This window comes from Vipera ursinii (assembly GCF_947247035.1).
Source record: "Vipera ursinii genome assembly, chromosome: 2".
Taxonomy (NCBI): Eukaryota; Metazoa; Chordata; class Lepidosauria; order Squamata; family Viperidae; genus Vipera; species Vipera ursinii.
The window spans coordinates 235,214,083-235,241,485 of record NC_139513.1 but is presented as its reverse complement, the minus strand read 5'-3'; the positions used below and the strand labels follow the sequence as shown (position 1 = coordinate 235,241,485).

The 27,403-nt window shown below is 38.1% G+C and overlaps 1 protein-coding gene across 1 annotated transcript in view; it reads left to right on the top strand.

The window, feature by feature from the left end:
• Positions 1-606: 606 nt before the first annotated feature.
• Positions 607-27,403, top strand: part of CNTNAP4 (contactin associated protein family member 4) — a gene marked incomplete at both ends in the record, with an annotated part of 283,127 nt that continues 256,330 nt past the window's right edge. The window contains one exon of the mRNA XM_083353791.1: positions 607-691. Coding sequence (XP_083209917.1) covers positions 607-691 — 85 coding nt within the window. The remainder of the gene's footprint in view (positions 692-27,403) is intronic.

Genomic DNA, 27,403 nt, shown 5'->3' with positions numbered 1-27,403 from the left:
AGCTGCTGAAAGTTACGTTAAAAAGCAGAATGGAGGAAAGGAAGCTTCTGATGGCAACAGATATACAGCTTCATTCTGCTTTCTGCCCATTTCCCCTTTGTATGAAATGACCATAAAGAATTGGGTACAGCCACCATCCAGCAGGAAGACTGCTTTTGGCACACATGTGCAGGCTGTTCTTTTTGTCTGGCTTTCATCATAGACTCACATTTCCTACCCGTCACCACAAGGGGTATCCGGGACACATCATGAACAGGAAGCTTCAGTAACCAAACTGTACAGGGCAGCCTAGCAGTTTAGCTCTGAGTGATTCTGTGAAATTAGAGATCCGTGCATCAGAATCCTCCCTGGGGATTGCTGCTGTTAGGAGAAAAAGAGCAGATCTTGTGCGCTCCGTGTGTGGCTGCATGTGTGTGTGTGTGAAAGAGAGAGAAGACGCAGAGTGCATCTGACTGAACCATTTGGCTACTGGGAAGCCCTAAAACACAAAGAGAGAGAGAAGGGAGAAAGGAAAACAGAGGATCCTGGAGCACAACTGAAGTACAGAGCAGCTGGGTTTGTCTCCTGGTACTCTTGACACTTTGGGGTGCCTCATTCAACTAGACCATGGATTCTTGTACTGAAATCTTCTTCAGGCTGTTGTTTCTGGTACCTGTCCATCCTTGGAATATACTAGCAGCTGGAGACCTCTGTGAGTATTACAAATGGATACTAAACTTAGACTCGGCTGTTCTGCAAACTTAGGACTTATTGTAATGGAATCTGGACTTTAAAAAGGGAGCTTTCCGAATGAATCAAGGCAGCTGCAATCGGAACTGCAAATAGATGGGATGAAAAGATTTCAGATGCTGAAAATGTCCTTGTGTTCTTCATTTACTTGATTTGACCAGATTCTGATCAGAGCAGTTTAGCGTATGATAGCCTCTAGGGAATTCACATTTCACTATTAATTGCAGGCTGTGCTGTATTTCTTTCCCTTCCTCCCTCCCCCCCACCCCCCACTAGACCTGTCTTTTATTCTCTTCCCCCTCCCCACCTGCGCTTTTAAATGTTTACTATAGAGCAGCACAATATTTAGCAAGGAGTTGAGTCTTTTCTGGGAAACTGCTGGCATGCTGGGTGATACCCTCTGCTGCATCAGCTTTGCGTTTAGCAATGTGCAGTTTTATGAACAAGGATGTTTTTCATGAGTGAAGGAAGAGAGTTACTCTCTATTCTACAACAGCATAGCAAATGTAGAGGACAAGATTTTATGGGATGTTCATTGATTAGGGAGAGAGTAATGTTCATGTGTGACCAGACAGCAGAAGGTTAGCGGCAGTGTGAAAATGGTGTTCCTTCTTTCTTTTTTTTTCTTTCTGAAAAGACAATAATTTGTAAAAGAAAGCTCTGTGCATCTCTTGAACTTAAGAAAGTTACTAACTTAGTAATCAGTATTTCTTGTAGATATGGGATAAATAGGTCCCAAACATGACTCAGACATAATTATGTGTACAAAGTACATTGTAGGCAAATGTATGATAGCACCAGTATGATAGCATTTCTACCCACGATTAAATGCCCCATTTAATGAAAGGCTTAAGTTTGCATTAAATATTTTAGCTGGGGTTCCAGTCCATGTATTCAGATTTACAGTTCATTGATGGAAGTTTATGTGATGAGGGGATCTGGCGGGGAAGGAAGGGAACAAGGAAGGGGGACTTGAGTTAGAGGAACTGGGAGTAGAAGAGATTTATAAATAACACGGTCGCACCATTGAAAAGAAAGCTGTCAAGAACAGTGAAGAAATAGATCAGGAGGAAAGTGGAAGTTGGATGATTTCACTGCTTTAAAGACTGAAATGCAATCATTAAAAATCCCATTCTCTGCAGTGGTAAACTGCCTGTGTGTGTGTCTGTCTCTCTCTGTGTGTGTTTCTCTCTGTGTCATTCATTCATATTACTTCATTTGACGTTCAAGTGCACGAAACAAGTTTTCCCTGTAAGCTCCCTGCTGCAGTGTATCTAGATGCAGTTTGTAAAATTATCATTGTTCCTTTTTTTTTTATTTCACGATTTCATCCCTTTGTCAGAAGAATATTGAAACTGAATTGCACTATTTGGTGGTAGATGCCTCTTCAATCTATAGTAAAATAGGACTTCAGGAACTATAACGGAGCAGCAAAGCACTAGAGGTCACTCTTACAATTTAGGAAGCAAGGCTGGAAGTAAATTATAGCAAACATCTTTTTGTTCTCCATAGAATTATGATGAACAAAAACATCAAAGATCATTGCAGCGATTACTGCCTTTACTCTATGACATATTTTGGAATTACACATCTCTTAGGTCTTGTAAAGGCATTCTTTTTTTGTTTCAGAGTTAATTTGGTGAGAACCAATAATTAAAATATCTTGGCAATCTAATGATTTCTGTAGCCATTTTGAGATGTTACAGATGATGAATATAAAACCCAAAGATCATGCAGAATTTAAAATAGTTTGCAATATTGATAAAAGCCAATTTATGCATGGTTCCAGCTCTATCCAAAATAGCATAGAATAGGTCATTGCCTTGATTATCTGTCTGATTTTTAATGAAATTAGGTTTTATTCAGATTTAGCCACTTTTACCCACTAATTTTGATGGGACTTAAGATACTAATTGCTAACTTACCCAACTGACCTACCCAACTGAGACTGATATCTATTTAAATTAAACTGGATCCATTTCAAATTTTAAACATTTTTCCTAAAATTGCAATTATGTATTGGTCTTACGTAATTAATGTATTATATGGTTAAAAGCGGGTTCATCCTATTGGTCAAATTTGTCCGGAACATTTGTTTTTTTATTAGTGTATCATTATTTTTATCATTTATAGTTAACATTTTGCCTTGAGTGTCTGTATAAGTTGATTTACTGCCTATGTAGTGACATCAGTAGACACTAACAGTATCTTTCCAAATGTTTTCATATTTTTATACTCTTATTTCAATCATCTTATGCAGATATAAGCTTCACTGTACTCAGTAACATTTCCTACAGAGTCAGTAGGCATAGGGTCTCATAAAATTAGGATATAGTTCTTCTTACCGGTTCTTACAGTTCTTACTTACCTTTTCACATAAATGCATATGTGAGCGTATGTAAATGGTGTCAACTAAATCCTAAAGCTTTCAAGCTCAATCTATTTCCTTAGTTCTTCTTCTTCTTCTTCTTCTTCTTCTTCTTCTTCTTCTTCTTCTTCTTCTTCTTCTTCTTCTTCTTCTTCTTCTTCTTCTTCTTCTTCTTTTTCTTCTTCTTCTTCTTCTTCTTCTTCTTCTTCTTCTTCTTCTTCTTCTTCTTCTTCTTCTTCTTCTTCTTCTTCTTCTTCTTCTTCTATTGGGGTTTCTAATGCAAGACTTTAAAGTCCTATTTAACCTTTTCCATGATCTCAATCGTTGCTTGGGACAGTATCTGTAAGAAATTAGAGCTCTCTCAAGAGTTGGCTTATACATTACTGTACCAATATAACAGTGTTTTGCTATTTACTCTAAGCAAAATATTTACAGAGTTGACTAGATGAGCCAGAGATAAGAACTTCTAAAGTTCTTATTTAAGTTATTCAAAACAAACAAGCCTTATCTGATGAACGATTTAGGAGAATTTATACATCATGACTTTTCCTTCTAGATGAATATTGCCGCATGGTTTCTCTTGGAAAATTTTCATTCTGAACAGAGCGGAAAATTCAGTTCCCAAAACTGTCTCTTCCTAAAAAATTCAAACTTTTGAAGCAATTGGAAGATCTATGCAGCCCTAGACATGAAACAATGAAACAGCATCCCGAAGCATTAAAGGATAACTGAAATCCTTAAAAGTATACAGATATGTTTTAAGTGTATGTTTTGTTGTTTAAACTTCTTGACTATTTTGAAGATAGTTCTATGATTAGTAACATTTTCCTAGTCAACTGTCAGTAATGGAGACTTGAAAGAGTTATCTATATGACAATACTTTTCAAACCTTGTGGGAAAGAGATGCTGCAGAAATCACAATTAAAATTTGTATACAATTCACTGCTTTAAAATAGTAACAGTAATTAATCAAGGTGTGGATAAAGTCCTGCAAACAAGTTCTCAAAACATTTTGTTTCTTTTTTTGTTTCAGCAAAAGGAAACTTAGAATTAAGAACATTTTTAAACTTTAAATCTTCATATCAACAAATCTGATTGAAGATAGCTAACTAGCCACCACTAGTACCATTCCATAGGATAGGTATTTGGACTTGCTGTTAATTGTGGGATGGAGATTTTTGAAGAAGAAAATTAATTTAATAGAGGTAAAATGTAATGTAAATAGGTGTTCAGAAGTAATCCCCATTAAATTCAGTGGGACTGATTCAAGTGGATTTAAGCTTCCTTCTGGACTTTTTATTGGTCCAGTACACCATAAAAAGCCTTGGAACATTTTAATAGGAGCTAATGGATGTGCTGACAACCCAGTTCTATATGCATCTACATAGAAGGAGCAAATCCTATTAAGTTCACTAAGAGTTTAGATTGTATGCTGAAAAGTTTTTTATGCTCAATTGCCTTTAATTCTATAAATATCCATAGAGCTGCAGCAATGAAATTATATGACTATCAATTCAAGATCTGACAAGTATTAAATTATATGAAGATTCATCATAATCTTTTGTGGAAGTTAGCTTCTGCTGGAAAAGAAAGGTCATACAATATTTTCTATCACTTGACATTTGGTATTTAAAAAATAGAATTATCACAATTATGTATCAGTTTACAAACTGCTTTCACTACTCTGACTTTATCTGACGTGAACTAATTCTATCTGTGCAAATACAATTAACGTATTACCGATTAAGCAATTATTATGACAGTGTTATTATTAATAATAAATATTAATGATGATTTATGTGCATCAGAGCATATCATAATTAGAATCAAACAAAAAAGCAGGAATTCCAAAAAATCTGTAATCTAAAGTCAGAAGACTAAGAGACACTATATGGAAGAAGGGAGAGTTAACCAATTGAGGAAAAAGATGGAGAACCTGAATTACCGTGAACTTTAAATTTGTTTTAATGGAAGAAAGAGGCGACAAAACTTTAAATTGAAGTTCTTACAATGTGTTGGCACTGCATTATCCAGGATTCACAGCTAGTGATTTTAGTCCCACCGTATTAGTGGAGTATGTCATATTGGAGAAGGTAATTTAGGGAATGCTTCACAGAAAAAAAATGAAAAATAACATCATTACTATTTTCCCACAGGCGCTTTTCCAAAAGGCAGCTGGACTTTCTGTGTTTGTTTTCTCTTGAAGATGTTTTGTTTCTCATTCAAGAAACATCCTCAGTTCAGAAGATATTTCTTGGGTGAGAAGTAAAATGTCTTCAAGCAAAAAAACAAACAACAACACAAAATGTCTTCAAGAGAAAAAAACACACACCAAAAGTCTAGTTGCCTTTTGAAAAAGCACCTTTGGGACATCCATGACCTGGATGACTGAGAATCTCCATAACCATCATTACTACTGATATTGAAACATACTGTAGGTCAGGAAGATAACATGAGAGAAAAAGTTATTAAAGGTTAACAATCATACGAGATTAAAAAGAAGGGATAAAGGCTTAGTTTAATATAACATGGATTGACTGCTATTCTCTCAACCTATAAATCAAGACTGGAATTTACAGCTAATGATCCTGTCTATAGAATTGTTTATTTAGAATTTGTGTCTATGGTTATAACACTTACAATCTAGAACCATATCCTCGTTTTAATTACTGTTATTAATATTCTCACTTCATGAATTATAATCATGATGCAGAAGGTATGATATTAGAGGTGAAACTCTTACAGGAATTTCATGATCCTAATTACCATGTCCGTAGCACTTCTCTCGGTGTGTGTGTTTGTTTGTGTGTGTGTGTGCATGTGTATATTGAGCATTTATCTGTAATCTAGGCATGTTGAAAATGTGAAAACATATTGTAAGCCATTCTCTCTTTTTTTTTTCTCTCTCCCTCCCATCTTCCCTCCCTCCCTCTCTCTCTCTCTCGTCTTTGGAATTATCATAATTTCTTCATAAAGTTACATTTTTACGATAATGTTGGATTTTAAAAACACAAAATATTTCTAAACCACCCATCTTCCTCAGATATCTACGATAATAATAAGAAATTGTTTTCAGTAGCAATTCTGTTACTGCTGTTGTTGATTTCATTAATGCATCCATTGCTCAATCGGTAATTAATTAGCTACTATATAATTACTAATATTGTCTATGCTTCAGAGCATAGCATCAAGCAATCCTGAAAGAAAAGAAATCCCCAAATAAATAAAACAATTAGGAAAATTTTTTGGAGGCTTTCTATATTTTGCTTCTGTCTACTAATTTGTTTTATATGTTATGGATATGAGTGCATTAACTTCTGTTTGCAGTCATCCTGCAGATTGTAGCCAATAAATGAAATTTGGGGAATATGGTATTTATCATGGCTTTAACAGCCTGTTTCTGGTCTAACATAAGTGGCTCCCCTGGAACCACTATTTGTGATGAGTCTGACCAAGTTAATACTCTTATGGATAAGAGGATAAGAAAAGCCCAGCTATAAGGCCAAGGGCCCACAGAGTCTAGAACAGAAATATCCAACCTTGGCAACTTTAAGACCTGTGGACTTCAACTCCCAGAATTCCCCAACCAGCAGTCTCCAGATTTTAAAGTTGCCAAGGCTGGATGTTCCTGGTCTAGAACTCTTTATTACATTGTAGCCAAAATAGACAAGTAGGAATTGTTTGATAACTTATACTGCCCATTCTCAATATTTTGAAATGTTCTGTAGTATTAAAAAAATGAAAACAAAATGTGTTTTTTGAAAATATGTTTTGAGAGGAAAATGGGCTTTAATATACATATTCAAAATCACAATTTTTTGTTAGAATGGGGTGGACTGCAATTATGAACATATGTAAGTGAACTAGAGACCACATTCCGTATCAGACAATTGATATATTTAACAAAGAAAGAAGGAGAATGAATTTGCAGTTACCAAGAAAATATGTTCTATAAATAATAATTCTATAGAGTCCACTGGAATCTTATTTGCATAAAAGCAGGAGGAGGTTCAAAGGACTGTATATTGCCGCTAGTGAATTTTCCTTCTCTTCACTAATGAAAAAGAAACATAGACTAAAATGTAAAAAACGATACTGTTGATATCTTAGTTAATGAACACTTTCAGTGCAATAATTTGAAAGGTGACTGAAACTTATATGGTATGACATTTTAAGTAATCTTAAATTAGTGACTACAGAATTATGAATTAAATTCCATATCTATAACAGTCCAGGCATGGAGATTATCTGAAAGGTTTAAATCATAAGAGATTAAAAAGAAGTAGTAGTTTGTCAACTGGTAAGTGGATCTACTAATTACTTTCTTTTATTAATCGTATCTTATTACTTTGTATCACTCAGGAATAAGACAAGGCACATTTCTAATTGTTTAGCAGCTTGTTTCTTTATGCAACAAATATTTTTACAGTTAAAATATTAACATGTGTGGTTTTGAGAAATAATTACAATAATTTTGTAGGTGAATAGACAGTAAAGGTTAGATTTAGTAGTTAGTATATTCTTTACTTTTGAATATGATAATAGACACAGAATTAAGATGATAAATTTATATGAACCTTTCAATATTGTAATTGTTTTAATTCTTAGTATACAAGTCTCATTGGTTTGTAATTGCCTTGATAAATTTGCTAACACTGCACTGTAAACAGCATAACTTTCTAAGAGTCCTAAGTTATTGTTCAGGCTGAACTCTTCAATTGTACAACACAGTATTTTGGAAAAACAGACCCATCTTCTCTCAAACCACACCTTATGTTATGGAAAACTAGCAGGAAGAAGATTAGCAAGTTAAAAGCATTAGATCATTGAACAGATCTCATTCTGGCAAGGTAAAAAAATTGTTTTCAAAAATATTTGAAAAATAACAATTGTTTCTTTAAAATCATACATCAGTTCACACTGTCATTCACATGTAACAAGTTTGTAACTCTAATTTCATCAGGCCATATTTCCTTGACTTGATTAAGGTAAATACTATGTGTTGGTAAGCTTGGAGTCAATAAATGTGAAACTATGAAACACATTTCTTTTTATAACAGCATCTACAAAACATACAACCAAGAAATGTAAAAAGTTTTCTAAGTGTATTTCTGCAGGACATTCATTAGGCTCATTAGTATCAAAATAGTGGGCAAGATTGGGGGAGTGAAATCCCACCTTTGTACATCCAAAAGAGGTAGACCTTGGAATGACCATGTCACATGATGTGTCATGACAAATTGTGACTTTTTCCATTGCCAGCAATGGGGTGGGCACAGTTTTGGCATGATGCATCTGGTCCATGGGCCAGCAGTTTGACAACCTGCACTAGGACATTCTACTGATGACAGGTAAGGTAAAGGTAAAGGTTCCCCCGCACATGCGTGCTAGTTGTTTCCAACTGTAGGGGCCAGTGCTCATCTCCGTTTCAAAGCTGAAGAGCCAGCGCTTGTCCGAGGACGTCTCCGTGGTCATGTGGCCGGCATGACTAGACGCCAAAGGCGCATGGAACGCTGTTACCTTCCCACCATAGTGGTCCCTATTTTTCTACTTGCATTTTTACGTGCTTTCAAACTGCTAGGTTGGCAGAAGCTGGGATGAATAACAGGCGCTCACTCTGTTACGCGGCACTCAGGATTCGACCTGCCAAACTGCCGACCTTCTGATCGACAAGCTCAGCATCCTAACCCACTGAGCCACCGCATCCCTTACTGATGACAAGAGGTGGACTTTTTTCTGAACCATCTGTTCTGTACCAGCCTGCTACCGGCCCTGCAGAAAAGGCAGGGACAACCCCTTTTACAAGAAGGCAAGAGACTGGAATTAAGCCTGCCAAATTTATGAATACAAAAACAAACAAAACAAGACACGAACCAAGAAACAGGAGCTTTTCAAGCGGTTGCCTTCAGCAAACCAACCCTCCCACGCATTCCCCTTTTATACAGTTCAGGGCGTGGCTTCTCTCTGCCTCCTTCTGAGGTGCCCCATTGTCTTCCTCTGTTTACTCCTGATTGACTGCCTCCTGCGTCGGGTGTCCTTGAACAGGGCCAGCTGTGGGTCATCTTCATCCACGCTGTCAGGCTCACACAGCTGGGTCTCCGTCGTGACCAGGTGAGAGGGGCCTGGCTGAGGGCTCTGTGGAGCCTCAAAGCCATCATCAGCAAGCTCTTCAACACCCCCTCCTCCTCCTCTGAGTCGTCCAACCCAACTGCCGAACCCACAGGCTTACCCGGAATCACAACACCATCAAAGGATGGTACCCCCACCATTTTACCAAACAAAGAGCAAATTTAGTTTTTGTTTAAGAGCTTAATCAATGCAAAATTGTTTAAGAGCAACTTAAACTGGGGGTTGATGCTGGGGGTTCATTGGATCTGAAGTGGCATGATTTCTTATATGTTTGTGACTATATTTAAAGTCTTACCATCAACCCCCACCCACCAATGATACTTAGAGGTACTGGAGTTATCTTTTCATATAGTACCTTAATTGAGGTGATAGGTGTTATACTGCATGTCTCCTTTTATTGGAGGACTAGTTTAACAATATTTTATTTAACAATAGCATTATATCAACAAATATAGGATACAAGAAGATACATATGGAACACTATTGCTGCACAACCTATAACACAATCTATGTTCAATTTATTACATAGATGAGCAGACTTCCCTTCCCTGTCCAAGTGCTATCTTTTTTTCCTTACTTTTCACATCCTTCCAGCTTCCTTATAAAGAAATGGCCAAATAGCCCGTAATTGTAATTCTTCTAGCAGACTCTTGTTTAATCACCATTGCTATAAGTTTTCACTTGTTTCATATCACAGGACACCTGTTGATAAAACCCATTACAAAACAATGAACAATACTGAAAAAATATATCCATAATGTTCTCTGTCTCTGTTTATATAACAATTTCAATATGAGTGTCAAGAAATGGTCAGTTTACAATTGTGGTGGCGTTCCATTTATATTTAAAGGAAAATGAAGTCCTGTGAATTATTAACATTATCCACCAAATAAAGGAATAGTTACATTGGACAATTTCTCTAAATTTCTTCATTATGGAAAGGGGAAAAAATAACATGTTCCTGAAAGCTGAATTCACTCTAAGCAGTGACAACAAGCACAAGTACTAACAAAGGCTATTAATATGATTTATTTCTAATGTATTTTTCTTAGAATTTTATGGAAATTTTGGGATCTAAGAAGACTGCAGAATGCTGAATGGAGGTCATGCAATAAAGTCAGAATAAAGATATCCCTTAGATCCATATTTGTTAAAACTTGCAAAACCCCATTCCTTCCATAATATTTTGAATTCTCACTTTGAAAGGATCTCTAGACCAAATATTCTTTCATCAGATTGAATGGGGGAGGAACAGATTTTCCATATCTGGCATTAATATTTAACCTATTGTAAACTTGCGATTTTTTTTCTCTGTTTCATAGGTTATACTTATGACTAAACTGACACATGGCAGCATATATCAGTACTTTCTTTTTTCCCTCCACTGGGCTGTCTGGAATCAAATGTTTAAGAAGGGACGGATGAAAATGGTCATCTGTGAATTGAAGCATTCTGTTCTGAATCTCTGATAAGGCATAGAATATCTTGATGCAATTAGTTTTTTTCCCCTCCCTAAGACTCCTCCGTATTCAGTGCTTAATGGCAGTGTAATAGCAAATGTGTCATATGGGTTGAAGTCTTGACATTTTTCCAGCTAGCAAATTGTTACCATCACTAGAGCTTTCTTCAGCTATCTATGGAGGGATTTCTATCTAATTTTAAAGAGGAAAATTAAAGCAACAGCAACTGAGTTCTCTTTGTTCTCTCTCTTGTGCTTTACACAAGAATTCTCTCTCTTGTGTGTTACAGAAATTCTTCATAAAACTCACATTCCACCACAACCATGTTGAAAGCTATCAAATTTCAGTTTTGTTAACAGATAAAGATGGTGGCCAATCTGAAGCAGATTTAGATGTTTCCATTTGTACATTCTAAATACTGTGTACATATTTTTGAGGAGACTCCTTTAATCATTGTTGCTTCAAAGGACAGATTATGGACATTTTGTGCTGTCAAAGAGAAGGGAGAAAAGTATATTGTAGTCAGCTGGTTATGGCATGATAAAATCTAATAGATCTTCATAGGTACTGTCTTATAGAGTTTGTTCTTACTACTTGATATAATCTTCTTTTTGAAAATAGCCAATTAAAGAATAACACCAGAAATGTTTTTACTGAAGCATTCAAAATAACATAATAACAGATTTGGAAAGGACCTTAGAGGTCTTCTAGACCAACCCCCTCCTAAGGCAGGAAACCCTATACCATTTCAGACAAATTGTTGTCCAGTCTCTTCTTAAAAACTTCCAGTGTTGAAACATCCACAACTTCTGGAGGCAAGTCATTCCACTGATTAAATGTTCTGACTGTCAGAAAATTTCTCCTTAGTTCTAGGTTGCTTCTCTCCTTGATTAGTTTCCATCCATTGCTTCTTTTTTCTGCCTTCAGGTGCTTTGGAGAATAGCTTGACCCCCACTTCTTTGTGGCAAATATTGGAATACTGCTATCATGTCACCCCTCCTAGTTCTTCTTTTCATTAAACTGGATGTACCCAATTCCTGCAACTATCCTTTATATATTCAAATGTTTAAATGTTTGTCTTCTCCTTGGATCACTGATGATTTTATTCATAGTAGATAGACCCTGCTGCCTCACTTAGTTTTTGATGTTTTGTTTGTATTTTTGTACGCTGCAGTATTAAGCTGCTGGATTCCTGTACATAAACCTGCTAGAAATGAAGCCATCTTAAGAAATTCCTTTCTGCTTTTCAGGTCTTCCCTCCACACTGCCCCTAGTGATGCCCTGTTTCCCCCATTGCTCATGATTAGTGGATTCTGTTTCTTCTTTATACCTCCTGGTTGGTAGAAAAGAAAATGGCAATAGCATTTGGGCTTATCCCAGCCCATAGTGCATTACCGTCAGGTCCATCATTTGACTGAAAACATCACTTACTGCACAGCAAAATACAAATTGGGGATACAGGCAGGACATTGTGCTTTCCTGACCTTAAGAAATGTCAAGTGACCCATATCTATACTGGGGTAAGTTATGTAGATGAACCACCCTATCTCCCAAATTCATAGATTTTTTACTATGGGAAAAAGAACTAGAGTATGGTATAATAGGGATTGACTGGACACACCAAACTCAGTTCTAGAAATGGAGCAACTGCTTGACCCCTTAGCCACTTCACTTTCTTAAATATAGTGTGAATTTTATGCTTTTGGGGAATGTTCTCAATACTTTGAATAGTTTGAAATATTCAGTTTGAATTGTGTGAAAAATCTTATAATCCGAATTAGGTGTCATCATAATTATGCTGTTTATTTATAGTATGGATGCTGGAGCAGAAGATGGATTATATATGCAAAAATATAGAAGTACATTATCTATTAACTACATTAAGAAAGCATGGGTGATACCTTTGTAATCTTATGCATGTAAAATGGCATTTTGGCAAGAATTCCTACATGTGGGTAAATTCTGCAGAAAGAGTTAATGAGCCATATTTTCAAAAGTTATTTTCTGACTATAGGCTGCTGGTAGTCACTCTGCACCTTATAAATGTTCTCTGTTAAAAAAAATGATATCTTTGCTTTCTCCTGGTGATGCTAGATGAGATGTTAATTGCATAAAGTAAGCATGCTATTTTAAGGACTTAGCAGCTGCAGGGAAGAATGATTAAATTTGTTTTCTTTCTATAACAGAGCTGATAACATTGTCTTGCGGTGCTCCTACTTTCATTTTTTTGAACAGGCTTCATTAGTACCACAAGCTTATTTGTTATATGCAAGGGCTGTGCAAAGCTTTGAATTGGAGATACAATTACAAGGTGATTTGATTGAATCTCTGAATCAAATTGATTTTCCAAGCTTAATCAATGATTTAGAAAGACTTTTCAGCATAGGCAAAAGCTCTCTTGAACCAGTTCAGCAAGCTGAATTGAATTAATCTGATTCAATGATTTGAGATCAAACCGATCTCTAAACCAAATTGAATTAAGATTCAATCAACAGTTGAAATTAAATTAGCACTCATCACCCATTACTTGGCATTAATGGGGATTTACCAGCTCACAAGACTTAAATTGTCTTGTGAGAACAGACTAAGGGTGCTAATACATGTTAGTTATAGGTCTGTTGCATAGATTTTATGGCAGATTCTCAAGATGCTGCTCAGATAAGTGTGAAACTATGAAATTAGCAGCCACTTCTCTTTCTGTAAAGAGTAACTCTTTTGTTTGCAATAGATGTATAGAAGTGCTGCTTATGTCAATGAAAGCTTAGAGGAACTGGATGCAATAGTGTATGTGCTAGTTTGGATGTCTCTTGGCTAATTTATTCATTCTCAGGTAAGTACCTGCAAGTTTCTTCTTCTATATTTGGAACATTATTTAGAAGGTATGGTCACTGCTGAATGTTAAGTTATACTCTAAATTTTTCAACATTGTTGAAATCATGTTAAGCTCAATGAAGTAAAATCAAAAGTCTAGTGAGAATATTAGGTAATTTCATTAGCAACTGTATCTTTAATTTTGTATACTTGATGTGGAGAAGCCAGTAGATGTCCAAATATATATAAGCTCCTAAAAAGTCTGCAGAGTTTTGTGAGTAAAATCAGTTTGCTGTGTTATCAAGCATTCTGGCATTGCAAGATCTGTGATTTAAGAACTATAGCCTATACACACACACACACACACACACACACACACACACACACATATATATAATATATACTGCTCAAAAAAATAAAGGGAACACTTAAACAACACAATGTACTGTATTTAATAATAGGATGTCTTATCTTGTGTTCCCTTTATTTTTTGAGCATTATATATATAACAATGAAAAAGCTGTAAATACAGTAATCAAACATGTCCAGATTATAGCATCTGTGGAATATCTGAATACTGCCTCAAGCTATTTATTCTTTCAAAGCAATTCTATTTATAATTCCAAGATTCTGCCTAGAATTAGTGTTGCAAATACTATGAAAGTTAAAGAAAATATCTATTTTTTTTTAAAAAAATCTATTTATAAAAATCCACTGTATATTTAATTAGGAAAGCTCATATAATTTTATGAACTTATTATAATTGGTCACACAGTCAGACAGATATTTAGAGTGGATTTCACCTTTTTATTCTCCTATTGAGTCCTTCCTAAGGACCTGGGATAGACAGATGTTTGATGATGTGAGCTGTTCCAAGTAATGCTGCCCCTTACAATTGATTGATGGTGATTTTGTCAGTGCCACTGGTATTCAAGTGGTGCTCCTTTGGGATTGCCCCCAAGGCATCTATTATTATTGATACTACTTTGGCTTTCTTTTGCCATAGTTGGTCTTTTCTTACTTTGTGACTTTTCTCCAATTCTTGGTCTTCTATTCTGCTCTCTTCAGGTACTACAATGTCCACTATCCAGACTTGTTTTGTCTGACTTATAGACAGCTGTTAAATCTGGGATGTCGCAAGTGCTTATCTCTTTGAATTCCAAAATCTAAGAACATTTTACCATCTTCATTTTCTATTACTTTGACTACTTTGTAGTACCCTCAGTTCTTGCTTGCAGGCAAATGGTATTTCTGGAAGATCTTCCAATGCACCATTGTTACTGCTTTGTCATTCCGTTGTTTGCAGTCAGTCTCTGCAATCTTCTTGCAGTTGCTAACTAGGTCAGACATGTCAAACTCACGATGTCACATGACATCGCACAATGTATTGGGATGGTTTTGCCATTGCTGGCAATGGGGTGGGCGTGGCTTCTGGATGACGTGAGTTTGACATACAAAGGCAGGAATGACACATCAGCCTGTGGGCCAGCAGTTTGATACCCCTGAACTAGGTGGTCCACTGTTTGTTCAGGCACTTGTTGTCTTTTCATTCCTGCCTTTGTATGCATTTGTTTAAAGGTTGCTGTTGTGCAGCTAGAATTAATCTTCTCTTTCTTCAACTTTCCTGATCTTAATCATTGCTACATATTTTCATCTGCTTGGCCTGTTAGCGGTTTTTTTTAAGTATAGTGGCCATGTAATACTTTGTGGTATACTAGCGTCAATCTTCCTCTTCCTCTTCTTCATTGTCCTTCAAATATTCTTCCAATGCCCCTTTTTTTTCTTTGATTGTCTGGTATACATGTAATATTTCAAATCCCACCTATTTTCTTTGGTAAATAGGTTGTCAATGTTGCCGCATGGATGAAGGGCATGATTCATTGCCATTTTTTTTCTGGTTTCCCTATCCAGGGTTTTTAGTTTTGCTTGAGTCCAGTATTCTAGCTGTGTACCTAATGTCTAGAATTGCCCAGATGTCAGTGGTAGGATTCTGCTGGTTTACACTACTTTGGCAAAACCAGCAGCTAATTTTTTTGTTGCCCAGAATGGACTTCCAGAAATGGCATCCACACAGAGAACTGGTTGTTCACATATTTGATGTTCATTATCTTGATGGCTGTCACTGAGTTTGAACTTTAAGTTCTTCACTCTCATGATGTAGTCACCCTTCTTTTTTTTTATTGAAAAGTTTTGTCATACATTTTATCTTTAACAGTCCCCCCTACCCCTCCCCTATCCCTCCCTCCCTACCCCTCCCCCCTCCCCTCCCCCCACCCCCGACTTCCCAGAGCTAAGTACAAGGTATAAAAAACAAAAAGAACAATCATAAACATCCATATGCTAACAACCATAAACTCTAAAATCTATCACTCTCTAGCTCATATAGGATAACTACAAACACTATTAATATAAAATATATAAAAAAAAAGAGAAAAAAAGAGAAAAAAAAGGAAGACTTATTCAAATGCTACATGAAACTTTTTAGTCCCATATTTGTTCTGGATATACTCAATCCATTTTCTCCACTCCATAATATAACGTATTTATCGAACTCAAGGTTGGGCACGCAATTTGTTGCTTCTGCAATGAATAAGAAAAATGGAGTGGTTGTTTTTTTTTATTGAAAAGTTTTATCATACATTTTATCTTTAACAATCCCCCCTACCCCTCCCCTATCCCTCCCTCCCTACCCCTCCCCCCCTCCCCTCCCCCCCAACTTCCCAGAGCTAAGTACAAGGTATAAAAAACAAAAAACAATCATAAACATCCATATGCTAACAACCATAAACTCTAAAATCTCTCTCTCTCTAGCTCATATAGGATAACTACAAACACTATTAATATAAAATATATAAAAAAAGAGAAAATAAAAAGAGAAAAGAAAGGAAGACTTATTCAAATGCTACATGAAACTTTTTAGTCCCATATTTATTCTGGATATACTCGATCCATTTTCTCCACTCCATAATATAACGTTCTTGCGAGTGATCTTTCAAATAAGCCGATATCTTTGCCATCTCTGCCAGGTCAGAAACCTTTAAGGTCCATTCTTCTATGGAGTGGTTGTTTATGTTAAAAGTGCTTTAACAGCGGAATTAATTGAAGCAGATAAGCATGGAAGATACGTTATGATAGAGTTGCTGTTAGAAGGTAAAAAGACGCTTTTAGTTGGATTGTATGCTCCTAATCAACAACAAGCTGATTTTTTTAGTTTACTTCACACAAAGCTTACTCAGTTGGATTACAAATCGTTTATTTTTATGGGGGACTGGAATGGTGTTTTGGATGTACAGATGGACAAGGCTGGTTCTTTTAAGCGCGTTCCGAGTCATGCTAGACTGCCTAAATCCTTTTTTGAAATGAAGGATGATTTGGAACTGCGAGATATTTGGCGTGACATACATCTGCGTGAAAAGGACTATACTTTTTTTTCTGACAGACATCAATCTTTTTCCAGGATCGATTTTATTTTGCTGACTAATGACTTTTTTTCTAGGATTAAGAAGGTAAAGATATGTGCAAGAAATATTTCTGATCACAGCCCAGTCTGGTTAGAGATTAATAAGGAGAATAGAGATAGGCGCTCATGGCGCGTAAATGAGAATTTGTTTAGAAACCAGAGAAATGTGGAAGAATGTAAACAGCGGATGAAGGATTTTTTTGAAATTAATACTGTATGAATAAGGATACTTCTATGGACATGGTTTGGGATGCTAGCAAGGCCTATATGAGAGGGGTGTTGATATATATGAATAATAAACACAGACGTACTTTGGAAGCCAGAAGGAAAGAATTGGAGAATGAAATTAAGGAAAAAGAAAAGGCTTTGATTTTGAATCCAGCGGATTTTTTTTTTTTTTATTTTTTTTTTATTTTTAATTCCATTTATATCCCGCCCTTCTCCGAAGACTCAGGGCGGCTTACAAGCTTAGCAGTGAATCAATTGAATCAATTGATCAATTGAATTGGCAATTTTTGATGAAAGTTCTAGATAAAATGAATTTTGGGGAAAATTTTTTGCAACCGATTAGGGCATTATATCAAAAACAAACTGCCCGAATAATAGTTAATAATAGCCTGACAGAAGCATGTAATATTGAGAAGGGCACAAGGCAAGGGTGTCCGTTATCGCCCTTGTTATTTGTGTTAACATTGGAGATATTATTGGTTAAAATATGGAATTCGGAAAAAATTAAGGGTATACAAATTAGAGATCAGGATTATAGATTGAGAGCGTTCGCAGATGATCTGGTTGTTACAGTGACCCAGCCGGAGAACTCTGTTGTGGACCTGATGGAGATAATAATACAATATGGGAAGGTTTCTGGATTTAAAGTTAATATACAAAAACTAAAATTCTGGCCAAAAATATGACAGCTTCGCAAAAGGCTCTCTTAGAAGGATTAACTGGATTTGAGATTGTTAAAAGGGTCAAATATTTGGGGGTGCTTCTGTCACCCTCTAATACAAAGTTATATAAAAATAACTATGAAAAATTATGGGGGAAAATTCAAAAAGAAATGGAGAGTTGGGAAAAATTGCAATTGTCTTTGTTGGGGCGAATCGCAGCAGTGAAAATGAATGTCCTGCCTAAATTTTTATTTTTATTTCAAATGATACCGATTCTTAAGAAAGATTCTAATCTGGAGGAATGGCAGCGAGGTATCAATAAATATGTTTGGGCAGGGAAAAGGCCACGAGTTAAACTTAAGATTATGCAGGATACTCGTGAAAGAGGTGGTCTTAAAATGCCCAATCTTAAATTATATTATGAAGCTGCTGCGTTAGCAGGAATAAGTGATTGGATTAATTTGACACAAGAGAGATTATTAAATCTTGAGGGCCACGACTTGTTATTTGGCTGGCATGCATATTTGTTGTATGATAAGAAGGTAGATAATGTGTTTAAAGTGCATATTTTAAGACAGGCATTGTTGAGAGTTTGGAAGAAGTATAGACATAAGTTAGACTGTAAGATGCCATTGTGGGCAATTCCAAAACACGCAATAGAAAACATAAATGTTGGTTTTAAACATGATGTGACTACGTATAAGGAGATTTTAATCTTGGAAAGAAATGTCTGGTGTCTGAAACCATACAGCCTCTTGCGATATGAGAAGATTGTCCAAACTTGGTTTCAATATATTCAGCTACGGGCCAGGTGGAAAGAAGATCAGAAAACTGGTTTTACAATGACTGATGAAAATCTGATAAAGCAAATTAGAAATCAGGGTCCAGCACATATTAAACGGATATATCTTGCATTGATAGAAATTGACTCAGAAACAGAACTTGTTAAAGATTGTATGATTAAATGGGCCCAAAACATCCAAGAAGTTATTACAATGGACACGTGGGAAAGGATTTGGGTGAGGAACGTAAAATTTACACAAGTTCAAAATTTAAGAGAGAACTTTTATAAAATGTTTTACAGATGGCATTTAGATCCTAAAAAGCTTGCAAGTATGTATCCGAATTATCAGCCTAAATGCTGGAGGTGCGGTGACGAAGATGCAACATATTTTCACATATGGTGGACTTGTAAAAAGGTTAAGGCTTTCTGGATAAAAATTTGGTGGAATATGCAGAAGATTTTTAAGCAAAGGATAAAGTTTTGTCCACAACTTTTTTTGTTGGGAATAATTACAGATGCTACAGTTGTGGACACTAAGTTGATGCTCAATTTAATTACGGCAGCAAGACTTTTAATAGGTCAGTATTGGAAGAAGGAGGAACTGCCGACTATAGAAGAATTGACTTTAAAGGTTTCTGACCTGGCAGAGATGGCAAAGATATCGGCTTATTTGAAAGATCACTCGCAAGAACCCTTCTTTTTGACTTCCATGCACTTGATGTTGTTTGAAGGATGTCCAGGTATTTGTAATGATCATCATCATCATCCAGATGTTTGATGTTATTTCCATACAACATCTTCATTCCTTCAGTTTTCACTATTTTTCCTTTATTGATGGTGAGAGTGGCACATTTGTCCAGTCTGAACTCTGTTGCACTATCTTGTTTATTTCAGATACTGTTTTTCCACGTAGCTTCATCAGATCATCTACGTAACAGTGGTAGGTTAGCCTGGCAGATGTTGCTTATGTTTGATAGTCATGTGCTCACTTTTTCAGTAATGTTGTCAGAGGAATCAATGCAATGATAAACAGTATTGGTGATAGTGAGTCTCCTTGAAAGCCTCCTCTCTTGATACTATAATCGTCTCCTGAATCATGTAGAGAGTCCCTTCCAAAGATGTATACTTTATCAAGCATCTGTTTTGATGTATTTATATTATATTGATCGTAGACTTACTGAAAAATATTTTATGATCAGCTTAAATGTTGGCATTTCCAGTGGTCCCCAGAATAGATGATTTAACTTCAAAGCATTTATCTTAGAATATTTACAGGAAAAGCAACTGTGGATGACAAGCCATTTAATAGTAGGATATCTAATTTTGTGCAATTATTAATATTTATATAGTCATCAAACATGGAGGAGATTAACAGGAGCAAGTCAATTGAAATGTGATTGGCGACTACAAAAAATAATTAAATAAATAAATATGGAAAGCCAGAAAATGTAAATGTATTTATACCAGCAGCTGTAGAATAAAATTATTCCATAGCTGCTGATATTTATCAGGCCATTCCTGCAAAAGAATTCAAATTTTAAAATATGTAATTTATAAACTATATTAATATTCAACTATGATTATTATTTTAGTCTTTCCAGAAATTTCCATATTTGATACTCCTTGCACATGGAGCTATTGCTGGATCCAAACTTCATAGTAAGAGCTGTTTAATATACTCACATTGTCTGTTTAGAAGAAAATAGCATTGTTTTCATTAGAGTTCACCTATAGAAAAATATACAGTGTATTCAGAAAGTGTTCAGACCCCCTTCAGAAATCGTCTCAAGCTCAGTCAGGTTGTATGGCGACTGTCGGTGGACAGCCATTTTCAGATCCCTCCAGAGATGTTCAATAGAGTTCAAGTCAGGGCTCTGGATGGGCCTCTCTAGGACATTCACAGAGTTGTCCCTAAGCCACTCCTGTGTTGTCTTGGCTGTTGCTTAGGATTGTTGCAAAGTGAACCTTTGGCCCAGTCTGAGGTCCTGAGCACTGTTGATAAAACTATCCCCACAGCATGGTGCTGCCACTACCATGCTTCACTGTTGGGATGACATTGGGCAGGTGATGAATGGTGCCTGGTTTCCTCAAGACATAATACTTAGAATTGAGGCCATACCAATCTTGGCTTCATCAGACAAGAGAATTTTTTCCTCACAGTCTGAAAGTCCTTCAGGTGAATTTTTGCAAACCCCAACAGGGCTTTCATGTGCTTTGCACCGAGAAGAGGCTTTCCTTTAGCCACTCTGCCATAAAGCCCAGATCGGTGGAGGGCTGCAGTGATGGTTGTCCTTTTGGAACTAACAAAGCATAACAAAATTGACAAAAGTGAAGGAGTTTTGAATACTTTCTGAATACATTGTAAATACAATTGTGGCTTTAGTCATTTGGGGTCCAAACAGTGAACTCAGAATTTAATGTCAATTTTATAATTACTTACTGTTTTGAATTTTAAAGATATTAAAAGGACTCCCTATCCCATGTTTCACAGTTGAAAATGCTAGTTCATGTTTTACTGTAAAATAATTTATATACAGCTAAACTGGTGTGGGCCACCTTATGGTTACATACTGCCCTGCACTGAAATTCAGCCATTTTTAATTACATTTTAATAGAGTAATTATGGTAGTCGTGGACTAATGTTGAGTTTCTAAGGGCAGTACAAACTTCTCACTTTCACGCCTGTCATGTACTGGGCTCTTCAGGAATACCACGTGGGTTGCTGGAGCAGCTAACGGCTCTCCAACAACCCAGACTACAAGTCTCCTGTGTTGCAATTGGCTATCTCCAGGTGGCAATGGTTGATTCAAACCTATTGACTGCTGCCTTGGGGATAGACTATATATTGCGGCTAGTTGCAGCCATTTCCCCAGTACAGTTTCTGCATGAAATAAACTATGAGTTACCTTGTACTCAGCTACGCATCGTCATTCCTGCGCCAAAGAACCCACTATTTTAACAGTGGCGACGAAGGTGGGATCCTGCATCAACGATTAAGAGTTGAAGTGTAGAAGGGAAAGGCAGTGCACGCCGGAGTGAAAAGGCATTTCCCCCCCTTTCAAGGTCAGCTAGCTACCTACGCTAGCAACCTTGTGCTCAGTGGACTCATTCCCTGAGCCTGGAGCAGGTTCAGGAAGAACACAGGAACCAGCAAAAGAATGCCAGAGGTTGGGAAACTGAGAGAATTCGACGTGAAACACCTGGAGGAATGGCCATCATATCTATCACAAGTAGAAAACTACCTTAGGGCCAATCAGATTGCAGAAGAAGGACTGAAGGCCGCAATGCTGCTCTACGTGTACAGCCCAGCAACCTTTGATTTGGCCGAGAACCTTTTTGCGCTGACACCGATCAAAGCAGTCTCCTACGCAGACCTCAAACAGAAGCTAACCGGACATTTACAACCTAAGATGTCTGAAATGGCTTGGCGGTTCAAGTTCGACCAAAAAGTGCAGCAACTGGGTGAATCAGCTTCAGAGTTCATAGTGGGCCTGAGGCAGGCTGCACACCTTTGCAAATTTTCAAATTTAGAAGAGCGACTACGAGACCGGCTTGTCTGTGGCTTACGGGACAGAACGCTTCAGCAGAGACTCTTTGCTAGGCCAAATGTAATGTTTTCTGAAGCACAAGATGAGGTGGTGGCTGACGAAGCTGCAGTTCAAACAGTGCAGCCTGCCAAAACGACAAGGTTTGAAGAAACGGTTCACTTGGAGGATGCCAAACGCACTGAAGAATCTTCCGAGGAAGAAGAACCTAAAACCAACCAACTCCAAAAGCAACCCAACGCACAACACCACAACAGCCAGCAGCAAAGAGGACAGTTACAAAGCAGTTCTCTTACCGAGATGTAAGGGGTGTGGCAGCAACCATTTTCACGCCAACTGCAGATTTCAATCAGCCACATGCAGAGCTTGCAGAAGGACAGACCACATTGCAGTGGTTTGCAGAGCCCGACAGAGAGACCGGCCACCCAAACACCAGTTGGAAGAACCGACTAGGAGAGGTACTGGGGCCCAAGGTCCAGTTACTGTGGGTTTTTTCAGAAGCCATAGAAGCGTATGCCGCACCGGGGCTTGACGCCCCCTCAAACCAAAATTTAAGCTCATGATAGAGCTACAAGGAGTTCCATGTAAGATGGAATTGGACTCTGGCTCTGTAGTTTCAATTATTTCTCTAGACACTTTTAACTTCATGTGTAGGTGCAGTAACAATTGGGCCAAACTAAGACCCTCAGATACTGTATAATCCTAACAGATTTTCAAAATACTCACATTAAAGTTTTGAGAGAAGCCACTTTATTGGTAAAGTTTAAAGGGTTTTGGGGGCACCTGGATGTAATAGTAGTAGGGGGCCAGAGAATGAGTCTCATTGGACTTGATTGGTTTGATGCCTTAGGTATTCAGATTACTGTTATAAACCGGACACAAACTGCAGACCTCGCGTCAGTGTGCGAGGAATAGGCGGATGTTTTTGATTCAACCCTAGGCATATACACAGGCCCGCCTATCTCATTTAAGTTAGATCCCAACATAGTTCCAATCAGGGTTAAGCCTCATAGGGTCCCCTTTGCCTTAAAACATAAAATTGATTCCAAAATTGATAAGCTTGTAGAACAGGGTGTGTTACAGCCTGTTGATGGTGGGGAGTGGGAAACTCCTATAGTCACTCCACTTAAAGCCAACGGGGAAATTTGTATTTGTGCTGACTATAAATGCACTCTAAATAAAGCCCTCAAGCAACACGCTTACCCGGTCCCAGTGGTCAACCATATTTTAGCCTCCTTGCAAGAGAGTACTATTTTTGCTAAACTTGATTTAGCACAGGCCTATCAGCAATTGCTGGTTGATGAGGCCATAGCCGTGGCTCAAATGATTGTGACTCACAGGGGGGCTTTCAAAGTTAAACGCTTACAGTTTGGAGTCAGTGTTGCACCGAGTATTTTTCAGGGAATCATGGAGCATACGCTAAAGGGTATTCAGGGCTTCTGCCCTTATTTTGATGATGTTCTTATTGCACGGGAATCCCCAGAAGTGTTGGCCAGTAGGCTCAGGGCTGTCTTGTAGAGGCTTCGCGAAGCAGGCCTCAAATTAAAAAAGAACAAGTGTAGTATTGGGGTTTCTTCAACAGAATTCCTGGGTTTCTGAATTGATGCTAATGGCATTCACCCCACTGATTCTAAAGTGAAGGCCATTAAAATGGCTCCTAGGCCCAAATCAAAAGGAGAGCTACAAGCATTCTTGGGCCTTCTAAACTTATACCATACATTTCTACCTCATAAGGCAGCAATAGCAGAGCCCCTCCAAAGGCTTCTAGATAAGAAAGCTCCATGGAAATGCACTAACGTACATGAAAAATGTTTCCAGGAATTAAAAGCACTACTGTCAGAAAAGTCCACTGTAACTCACTACAAAGAGTCTAAACCTGTATGTCTTGCATGTGATGCATCTGCCTATGGGGTGGGGGGCAGTTTTAAGTCACATAGAGAAAAATGGGAAACAGGTTCCTATAGCATTTTACTCAAGGACATTGTCCTCTGCTGAGCGAATCTATGTTCAGATTGACAAAGAGGCCCTGGCCATCGTTGCTGGAATAAAAAAAATTCCATGACTATTTATATGGCAGGGATTTCACAGTCTACATTGACCACAAACCTCTGTTGGGACTTTTCACAACAGACAAACAAACCCCCCCACATACTATCTCCAGGAATGCTGAGATGGTCTATTTTTCTATCTGCATACAAATTTAAATTAATTCACAAACCGGGCAAGGAAATGGGCCATGCTGATGGCCTCAGCAGACTACCACTGCCACTAATGGATCCAGATCTGGCTCCAGCTGCTAGAATATTGTCCATACAGGACATACCTGAGTTTCCCCTCCATGCAGGGGACATTGTTGCTGAGACTGCCACAGATAAAATACTTAGTAGAGTGTTGTCATGGGCATACACGGGATGGTTGGATAAAAGTCCAGGCTCAGAATTTCAGAGCTATTTTGTCAGGAGGCATGAGTTATCTGCCCATAAAGGGTGCATTTTATGGGGAAACAGAGTCATAATTCCCACTTCTCTAAGAGACAGGGTTTTACAATCATTACATGAAGACCATCCAAGCATTGTCAGAATGAAAGCTTTAGCTTGAAGCTACCTCTGGTGGCCTGGCCTTCATAAGGACATTGAGGCTCAAGTCCATGGTTGTTATACATGTCAGCAATCTAGGCCTGAAATGCCACAGGCTCCAGTTCACAGGTGGGAGGAAACGCACACTCCCTGGTCTAGGGTTCACATAGACTACGCTGGGACCTTGCAGGGTAATTCCAGTTCCTAACATGACTACTGCTAGGACCATCCAGGTGCTGAGAAAACTCTTTGTCACACATGGGTTGCCAGATGTCTTAGTTTCAGACAATGGGGCCCAATTCACTGCTGCTGAATTTCAGGCCTTCCTTTGAGCTTATCTCATCAGACATGCAACGTCTGCGCCTTTTCATCCATCTTCTATTGGTCAAGCTGAACGCATGGTGAGGACAACGAAGGAAGCACTCAAGCACATTGTCACAGGTGACTGGCATCACAGATTGGCAGATTTTTTACTCTGCCAGCATTCTACACCCTGCACTGCTACAGGCAAAAGCCCTGCAGAACTATGTTGGGGGAGACGTTTGATTACTAAACTGGACAGGTGGCATCCAGATAGAGTGGCAGCAGAAGCCTCTCGACCAAAACCCCCGAGGGGGCTCTTACATGGGCGATTGGGTTTGGACCAGGAACTATGGTCAGGACTTTTTCTTCTTAACTGAGGTGGAACCGGAGGGAGAACTAGGGAGCCCTGGAGTGCAATATGGATTCCCTGAAGGAGCAAGCCAACTGAACTTCAGCAACCACTGTGCCTACTCTGCTGAACAGTCTGACTCTGGGGTGGGCCAACCTGGTGAGGCCAGCCAGAATGCATCGAATCCCCTTTACTCAGGAGCTCAAAGAGACACAAGTCTACCTAGCCCACTGGGCAAGCTGGTAGACCACAAAGTGATAGGAACTCTCACACGTTCCTCTAGGACACACAAGCCTCCTTCATATCTTGCAGATCACGTTGTAAAATAAAGAGCTATATATTGTTGTAATTTCTGTTTGCCACTAGACTAAAGAAACTAGTGTTTTGATGTAAATGTCTAAAAATGCCATACTTTGAAGCCTATTCATTCAGATGTTGTTTAATAGCATTGTAACCTACATTGTTTTTTTAGTATTATTATCACTTTTATTTTAGTATGTTTGGATAATTAGTCTTGACAATTGTTGAGACTAATTGGTGTTATTATGATCTGTTCTAAGAGGGGAGGGGTGTTATGTACTGGGCTCTTCAGGAATACCACATGGGTTGCTGGAGCAGCTAACGGCTCTCCAGCAACCCAGACTACAAGTCTCCTGTGCTGCAATTGGCTATCTCCAGGCGGCAATGGTTGATTCAAACCTATTGACTGCTGCCTTGGGGATAGACTATATATTGCGGCTAGTTGCAGCCATTTCCCTAGTACAGTTTCTGCATGAAATAAACTATGAGTTACCTTGTACTCAGCTACGCATCATCATTCCTGCACCAAAGAACCCACTATTTAACAATGCCTATCTTTACAAAATAAATAAATAAATAAATCTGTGCCCAAACTCAACCAATACCTTCTTGTGACATCACCATTCTTCTGGGGATGTGAGTTGCGACCTATTGAACAAAACTGTCTTTGTACAAGCCTAAAGACATACAATGCAATCATTTAATTGGCCTGCTCCAGAGGCAATGTTTTTTTCCACACAAGAGTAAAAGTCTTTAGGATTAACCTTTGCTTTTACGATGCAAACCTCTGTAGGTTGAGGAGTGAAGCATCTTACAATCATCCATGCTCCCTCTGTCTTGCTATGTGTCATGTGCTGACTTCTATCGGATGGCATGTTTGAGAAATATAGTAAAAATAAAGGCTACTGTAAGTGGAAGGTTATGTTTTCCTAACAAGTTTCATTTTATTTATTTATCAAATTTATATAATTCCTGGAAAAAAGACAGTGTCACAAACTTATGCCTATTCAGACCTTGCCGATGACTCTGATTTACAAAGAACTATGTTAGAGCATGGGAATAACAATATTAATCAACCTGACCACCTCTATCCTCATCTGGAAAATTCAAGTACATGCCTTGTCCCATGTATCATTCTTGGTGATCTGATCTGATCTGGATCAGTTAAATCAGGGGTGTCAAACTCAATTTCATTGAGGGCCGCATCAGCATTGCGGTTGCCCTCAGGGGGCCAGGTGGGTATGGCCTGGGTGGGCATGGCCTACTGGGTGGGCATGGCCAACTCTACATCGTTCGCATTTAGGGTGCCTATGGGGGGCTGGGCAGGAGTGGGACAGATCTGAGGGTCTCTGGCAAAAGGAGGGTCTCTGGGCCAGGGCCAAGGCAGTGGGGGCCGTTCCCTCACTGTTTCCAGGATGGCTTCACGGGCCACATGAAACCACTTTGCGGGCCGGATCTGGCCCCCGGGCCTTGTGTTTGACATGTCTGAGTTAAATGGAAAAAAAAATGCTTCATGCCAGTGGACCTCTCTTCCTAAATAACCGGGAAAGTTACTCAATTTCATTCGGCAGCAAGAGGTGTAAGAAGGGTAGCATCTAATGCTGAACTGTTAACCTGCAATTACTATTTATGCCTGATGAGGTATTGTTATATAGGCTATAATAATGTTAGTGTTTCATGTTTATCCTAAATACCTAGT